Source organism: Lipotes vexillifer, unplaced genomic scaffold (assembly GCF_000442215.2).
Source record: "Lipotes vexillifer unplaced genomic scaffold, Lipotes_vexillifer_v1.1 scaffold426, whole genome shotgun sequence".
Taxonomy (NCBI): domain Eukaryota; kingdom Metazoa; phylum Chordata; class Mammalia; order Artiodactyla; family Lipotidae; genus Lipotes; species Lipotes vexillifer.
In genome coordinates, this window is record NW_006779491.1 from 1,953,076 (window position 1) to 1,960,736 (window position 7,661).

The following is a 7,661-nucleotide window of genomic DNA, read 5'->3' on the forward strand; positions in this document are numbered from 1 at the left end:
AGGGAAAGGTTAGGTCCCCCATGGCCAGGCTTCAGCATCCTTACTCTAGGCAGATCAGATTCTGAGATTCTGGCCCCCAGCCAGCCGTCCACTTCCTCTCCAAGCAGGGAGGAGAACAAGGAATTCTAAACCCTTCCCCTCCCGCCAACAGGTGCACATTCCAGGGAGGGGTGGGGGGAGGGGCAGCAAGGGGAGTCTTTGGTCAGCCTTCAGTCTCCCTTCTCCCCGCACTTACCTCCTTGAACTCCTGGATCTGGGTCTGATCGAACATGGAGAAGACATTGGAGCTTCCGCCCTCTGCCACTGCCTTTCTCCTGGCCTTCTTGGGTGCCTGAGGGATGAGGGTTGGGCAGAGGGGTTCATGGACCAATCCCTACTCCTCTCTAGAGGTGATGAATTAGATTCAGGCTTCTTTGAGTCCATTCTTCTAAAGCAACTCTTCTGGCTCTAGGCTTCCCCTTCCTTATGCTGAGGAAACCTGCTGCAGTTGTACCCCCGAATTCCTCTGGGTAGCCCTCAAGTCCCCATCCTTCCATCCTACCCAACAAGTGGAGTGTACCTCCCCTTCTCAGTGCCCTGACCCTGCCTCCTCTGAGTCCCAGAATTGCTGCGTGACCCTGATCACTCACTCACCTGAGCCTCCACTTTCTCATTTATAAAATGGGAGTGGGAACACTTGTCTGGCTGGTCCCGGGGGTTTTAGGAAGATGGAGTGCAGGATGGCATGGAGCATGCTTTGAGAGGGACTGGGCTCCTGCGAGTGGAGTGTCTAGGCAGATTATCCTTGGTTGGATCCTCTAGGGCATCATTCTGTACATTCCCCATTAGTGATATCAAGAAAGGGAAGATTCATCGTTTTTCCTCTTGCCAGACTGGGAACCAGCTACTTTCTTTCAAAGGATGAGGCTGCTGTGAGGTCTGAGGGATCTGGGCAGGGGCTGGGGGATTCTCACTCACCATATCTTAGGTCTCCTGGGGGCCAGGCAGTGGCTCTGGCTGGAAAGGAGCAGAGAGTCAGCCTGGGGCGGTCCCTCTGGAGTTATATAGTCCTGCCCCAGGGAGTCGTTAACATACCAGGGTAACCTTAGCCCTGTGGGTACCCACCCCAGATACCAAAATAGCCCAGCTCAGGGCCTCTCCTTTCTTGGGCTGGCAACAGCTGGAGCCCAGGGATGGAGGGAGGAGGGAGTAGGGAGTGAGTCTTGGGATGCAGGTATCACTAGGACCTGGGCAGGAAGGGATGTTCTTTTTCCCCAAAGGAGGCTGGAATGTGCCAGAGTTCAGAGAGGGCCCAGGCTGAGACACAGGACTAGGAAAGAGATGCACCAGGCTCCTGTACCCCTGTATGGGGTGGGCCCAGATTTAAACCCAGTAAATTTACTGAGTACCTACAGTGTGCCAGGCACTGGTCCATGCTTTGCAGGTGCACTTTGACAAACACATTCACCCCCACTGTGGAGTTCACAGGCAAGGGTATGTGTATGTGGGGGTAGTGACAGAGGTTACGGGTGGGAGAGAGCTGCCTGGGGAAGCTGAAAGATCAGGAAGTCTTCTACATCCCCTTCAAGAAGAGGGGGGCTTTTGTGAGGAAAGATGTGGGGCATGGAATCACTAGGTATGAAGAGACTAGACAGCCTGGAGCAGAGAGCCTGCTCTGTGACCTTGGGCTTTGCGCTCCAACTCCCTGGGCCTTGGTTTCCGCCCCTATAAAATGGGGACGTAATTCCCATCCCACAGAACTTCTGGATGTGAACACTATTTGGAAACAGTTAGTGAAGTATAATCATTATTTTTATTTGTATTTTTATTTTTTGGCTGCACCACATGGCTTGTGGGATCTTAGTTCCCCGACCAAGGATCGAATCCGGGCCCTTGGCAGTGAAAACCTGGAGTCCTAACCACTGGACTGCCAGGGAATTCCCATAATCATTATAATTAATATTCAGGCCCTGCCTTGGTAGAACTTACAGTCTAGCTGTGGAGACAGGGTAAATGCAGAAAATGACAAACCAGCTGGTCAGGAGTACAGAAGTAGAGGGCATAGCAGCCCTATCTAGGAGTATGGGAATGACGTTAAGTGGAGGAACAGCCATGCTAAGTGGTGGGCACAGATGGGCAAAGGCCTGGCAAAGTGAAAGATCAGAAGTGTTCAGTTCGCCAGAATTGGGATGGGGCTCGAGCAGAGGATACAAGGGGCTGGACATCAGACACTGGAGGGTCTTCAAATGCCATGCTGAGGGCTGAGACCTTGGGAGCCTTGGAAAGGTTTGAAACAGGAGAAGGACATGGTCTAGTGTGAGTCTATAATCACTTTTTTGGATACTGGTGTGAAAGCTGGAACTCAGAGGAGGGGAGTCAAGGACACCAAGAGGGAAGCTAATTGGTCACCTCCGCCTCGGTGGCTGGGATGGCCAATGGCTTCTCTCTCCAATCTGGGCTAGAACCAGCGAGGCTGACCGTGTGACTTTGAGGTACGCTCTCCCACCCCTCTGGGCCTTGGCGCCCCAGTCCATTCCATACAGTGGAGGTCTGCGGAAACTGTGGGTGAGGAAGCCCCAGCAGGCCCAAGGTTGGCAAGGACACCCGTGGCTCCTCCTCCTCCTGTTCCCTCTAGGACCTGATGTCCTGAGGAAGTCTCCTCCTCCCCTCCCCCTCCTCCAGCCTCATACCAATGCCTCTAAGACATTTGCTTTTCTGGTCCCTGGGGTCCAGGCACCTGTTGTCTCTAAGAAGAGAGACAGAGCCACCCTAAACTTAGCAGCTGCCCTTGGCCTCCTGCACTGGCCCCTCCCTGCCTCAGTCGACAGCTGCCTCACCTTATACGGTTACCATGGGGGTCCAGGCCCAGGGAGGAGCCCACTTATTACTGGGTTCTGGGAGGGGAGGAGAACTCCAAAGAGGGGGATGGGGGAAGTGCTTAGGAAGCTTGGGCCAAATGGAAAGTGGAGAAGTTGAGGAGGAGGAGATCAGGAGTGGCGTATCTCAGACACTGGAGTTCACAGGATCTGAGTCTGAGCTGGGAGTAAGGAGCCTCAGAGAACTCAGCAACCAATTAACTGGGAAGCTGGGAGCTAGGCCTGACTGAAATTTCAGGATGGTGGACTTTGTATGGAAATTGGAGCCCTCCTGGTGCTGAATCCTGAATCCTGGACCTCAGGGGAATGAGAGCCAGAGAGAGAAGGGGCTGGTAAAGTCAGGGATTTGTGTTTGTGGTCTAGGGTAGCCTGGAGGGCTCATGAGATTGGGGTCTGATTTCTTAGCAGAGAATGAGGAGCACATAGGGGGTGTATCAATGAGGAGAGAGGAGTTGATGGAATGGGTCCTGGATCCCCAAAAGAACACAGATATGGGAATTCATGGTGTTGGGAATTCATGATTTGGGGTCTGGGATCCCCACTGGAATGGAGGGGGCACTCAGAGGATGAGTTCCAAGGAACTGGAGCCCAGATCCTGGGGAAGAGCTCAGATAGAAGGGGCTGAGGAGAGGGACTTGGGGATTGGGATACCCACAGGAAATGGTGGATCCAGAGAGATGAGTCACTTATAGGATTTTGGGGCTCTGGTTATAGTCGCCTGGGATTTGTTGCGGGCTGGAATGAGAATTAGAGGCTGAATGAAGGGCAAGAGTACCTGATCAGAGCACTGGATCAAGTGCCCTGTGGTTGGCTTGGGAGCTGAATAGAGAATGGGGCCTGCGAGAGGACTCAGGCAGGGCAGCGTGGCGCTCTTATTGGCTAACGGTTGCACCCATGCCCCCGGTCCCCGCCCCCTCTCCGCGCTGTCCCCAACTGTCACCCCCACCTCCCGCGCTTGTCTCCGGTTGTCACCGACATCCCTGGCTTGGCACTGCCTGCTGGCAGCACCCCTTCCCTTTGGATGCTGCATTGGCTGAGACAGCTGTCTATCGTCCTCCTTTTGCTAAAGCGAGAGAATGCATTCATTGGCTGACGAGGCAAATTAATCGCAAATTTGACCCTCCCCTCCCAGCTGTCATTTCTTCCTGACCTTCTTGGGAGACCCAAAGAATCCCTCAGCTCCTATCGACTGCGGATGCTGTCTGTCACCGCCCAAATAGACATCGCTGTCTGTCAATTTGATCTCCGCCTACTCCCCTTTTCATTGGCTCCCTTTTAACCATTCCTATTAGGCAGGCCCGCCTCTTCTCGCACAGCAGTCGCCTCCTTCCACAGTCTTTCACTCTTCAGCCATCTTTATTGGCCAGGAGGTTCACCTTCCTGCTTTTCTATTAGTTACTCCCTTCGTCCCGCCTCCTCCTGCCTTCACTCGCCCTCTCATTGGTTTTATAACCTCCGCCTTGTCTGTTTCTTCTTCCCAAATTACCCACCCCCTTCCCACCTCCAGCCCCACCCACACTTCCAACGATTGGCAGAAACCCAGTTCTCCCTCTCCTATTATTCGTCCAAGCCCTCTGACGAGGCGGGAGAAAAAAGGAGCGCGATGGGGCCGCCCGCGCGCAGGCGTGAAGCGCCGAAACGCTGGCCTCTTGGCCGGCACCGGGGCTTGTGCGCAGGCGCGAGGTGGGCCGCTCGCCCGAAGCGGGAGGGAGGGGGTGGCGGCGAGAGTGCGAAAGGGGGGAGAGGGCGCGAGCGAGACCCCGGCGCCTGGCGCCCCGGGACCCGTGTCCCGGCTCCGCGCGCCGGGTGGCCGCCCGCGCGCCAGCAACGACCCCGGCGCGCGCCGGGCCGCGCCCTTCGCCCTTTCCCCTTCCTCGGCGGGCGGTGGGGAGCGGCCTGAGGGGCGGCGCCTTTTGCGGCCGCCGCGGCGGGGGGATGTGAGGGGCGGCCCGCGGTCATGGAGACGGGCCCGGCGTCCCTGGTGGCCCCGCCGCGCCGTCATGGCGCCCCCGCGGCCCCGTCGCCGCCGCCCCGCGGCTCCCGGGCCGGGCCCGTCGTGGTGGTAGCTCCGGGGCCGCCAGTGACCACGGCCACTTCGGCCCCGGTCACCCTGGTGGCCCCCGGGGAGGTGCGGCCCGCATGGGTACCGGGTCCAGCCCAGACCTCGGACTCGGCCCTGGCCCCCGCCCCGACAGTCACCGGCAGCTCGGAGGTGGGGCTGACGCTGGAGGCCTCACCCGAAGCCCTGAGGGCGCAGGTCTCCGACCCAGAGCCCTTGGTGCCTGAGGCTGTGGCAGGAGCCGAGAGGTCCATGGCTCTGGCCCCAGGGGCAGACTCTCCGAAGACGGAGGAGGCCAGAACCTCACCCGATCCTGGGCCAGGTACCCTCACCGGGACCTGCACCAGGACCCCTTCAAGAACGGCTCCTGGGGCCCTGACCGCCAAACCCCCGCTTGCCCCCAAGCCGGGAACCACTGTGGCCTCAGGAGTGACTGCACGGGTTGCAGCAGTGACAGCAGGACAGGTGACAAGTGGACATGGAGCTGCAGCATCAGCATCAACAGGACAGGCTCCAGAGGACCCCTCAGGGCCTGGCACAGGCCCTTCAGGGACATGTGAGGCCCTGGTAGCTGTCGTGACGGTAACCCCAGCTCTGGAGCCTGCTGAAAACTCTCAGGACCTAGGCTCCACGTCTAGCCTGGGACCTGGAATCTCTGGGCCTCGAGGGCAGGCTCCAGACACTCTGAGCTACTTGGACTCCGTGAGCCTCATGTCTGGGACCTTAGAGTCCTTGGCGGATGATGTGAGCTCCATGGGCTCAGACTCGGAGATAAATGGGCTGGCCCTGCGCAAGACGGACAAATACGGCTTCCTTGGGGGCAGCCAGTATTCGGGCAGCCTGTGAGTACCCAGTGGGCACCCAGCGGGCCTGCTTCATGGAAGTAGAGGTTGCAGGGTGGGGGGATGGTACACCTTGCCCACACTCTCGCCGCCCATCCTCCTCTGAGGATCCACGGGGTTATTAGTGGGAATGGGAATGCTTAACAATCCTTATGCCTAGAGTTTCCTGAGGTTTCTGTGGCACCAGCGCGTTAGGGTTTGAGACCAGGTGTCGGGAGTTCTGGGTTTGAGCCTAAGCCTTGCCTTTGGTGTGTGTGTGCCCTTGAGTTAGTGCCTTCCACATTTGAGTTAGTGCCTCACTTTCCTCCTCTGTGAAGTGAAAGTTTGAATGAGATTGTACCTCAGGTTGTCCCAGCTCCTTGATGGGAAACTCCAGCTACAGGTCAGATATTCTGGAGGGTTGGCTGGACAGGGGTTCTGGTAGAGATCTTTGGTTGCTTAGGGAGAAAGTCTGGAGGGATGCAGGCAGCTCCCTTCCCCCATAGCCTTAGGTCTGATGTGGTGAGGTGGGGAAGTCTGTTTGATGGAGGAGAGACTCTGAAGTTAGGGCCCGTCTGTGAAACAGAAGAGCAGTCTTGTGTTTTCACTGAAGGAAAGGGGGTGGAGGGGGCCTCTTCCCCATTTCCTCATCTCCCCAGCCGGGCTTACTCTTTCCTAGTTCCCTCCAGGGACCTGAGTCACTTCTGAGGTGAGGGTGTGATTGCTTCTGACTTCTTCCTTCCCTCTCTTTGGATCATTGTTCCTGTACCCCTTTAACCTGCTGGTCAGTTCAGTTTACAGCACTGCCTGAGAACCCCCAGTGCCAGGCCCTGTGCTGGGTACTAAGGATAAAATAATCATTTCAAGGTGCTCATCATCTAGAGGAGAAACAAATACTTAAACAGTTGGTTTCAATATAATATGTTAGGTTTAGCCTGGAGATCATCACAGGGTTTTGTGAGCAGCTAGGGAAGGGATCTTTTGCCCGGTCTGGGAATTCAGCTGGACTGATCTGAATTGTGAAGAATGAGTAGGATTTAGTCATGGCTGTGCGTGTTGGGGTGAGGGGGACCTGCCCGGTGTTGGGGGGAAGCCCTGTGGGAGGGATTATAATCCAACAAAAAAATCAGAAAATCTTTGAGTACCAACATTCTCGATCCTGTGTGGGGAGGGGAACTTAAGTTTGACCCTGGTGCTTTCCCATGCATGAGGGATGCATTGCTGTATCTAATTTATAGATGAAGAAACAGGATTAGAGCGGTTGAGTGAATTGCCCCACTCAAATAATTTGGATCTGTGTGACCAATGGCACTCTCCTCAATACCCTGCTGCCCTGAGGAACTTGGATTGAATTGGGTTTTAGTGAGCCCCTCTTGTGTACCAGGCACGGTGCGGGGTGCTAATTCTCTGCCTTTTTTTTTTTTTTTTTTTTTTGGTGGTACGCGGGCCTCTCACTGTTGTGGCCTCTCCCGTTGTGGAGCACAGGCTCCGGACGCGCAGGCCCAGCGGCCATGGCTCATGGGCCCAGCCGCTCCGCGGCATGTGGGATCTTCCCAGACCGGGGCACGAACCCCTGTCCCCTGCATCGGCAGGTGGACTCTCAACCACTGCGCCACCAGGGAAGCCCTAATTCTCTGCTTTTAATTTTGTCCCTCTAAAATCCATCTTCCATGCTGGCAGAATCAACTTCTGAGGCAAGGCGGACTGTGGCACACGTTACCTTAAAAGCTGTTAGCAGCTCTGCACTGTCCACAGGATAAAGTCCAAGCGCTTTAGCCTGCGCACAGGCTCCTTATGTTCTGGCTCTGCCAGACTCTCTGGTCTTCTTTTCCACCGCCTTCTCACCATGCACTGTGTGCTGTGGTCCTGTTGAAGTGATTGTAGTCTTTCTCCCTTCATACTCAGGCTGTACCATCAGCCAGGAAT

General features: G+C 56.2%; 2 protein-coding genes across 2 annotated transcripts in view; one reads left to right on the forward strand and one right to left on the reverse strand.

Annotated features, from left to right (window-relative positions):
- The window catches only part of MYL11 (myosin light chain 11), a 2,534-nt gene extending 1,493 nt beyond the window's left edge, over positions 1–1,041 (reverse strand). The window contains exons 1-2 of the mRNA XM_007452736.1: positions 958–1,041; positions 236–331 (exon numbers count right to left, since the gene is read on the reverse strand). Of these exons, the coding sequence (XP_007452798.1) occupies positions 236–331; positions 958–960 (99 nt within the window). The 5' untranslated portion in view covers positions 961–1,041. The remainder of the gene's footprint in view (positions 1–235; positions 332–957) is intronic.
- Positions 1,042–4,812: 3,771 nt separating this feature from the next.
- TBC1D10B (TBC1 domain family member 10B) overlaps positions 4,813–7,661 on the forward strand; it is a 10,161-nt gene continuing 7,312 nt past the window's right edge. Inside the window, exon 1 of the mRNA XM_007452737.1 lies at positions 4,813–5,756. Coding sequence (XP_007452799.1) covers positions 4,813–5,756 — 944 coding nt within the window. The remainder of the gene's footprint in view (positions 5,757–7,661) is intronic.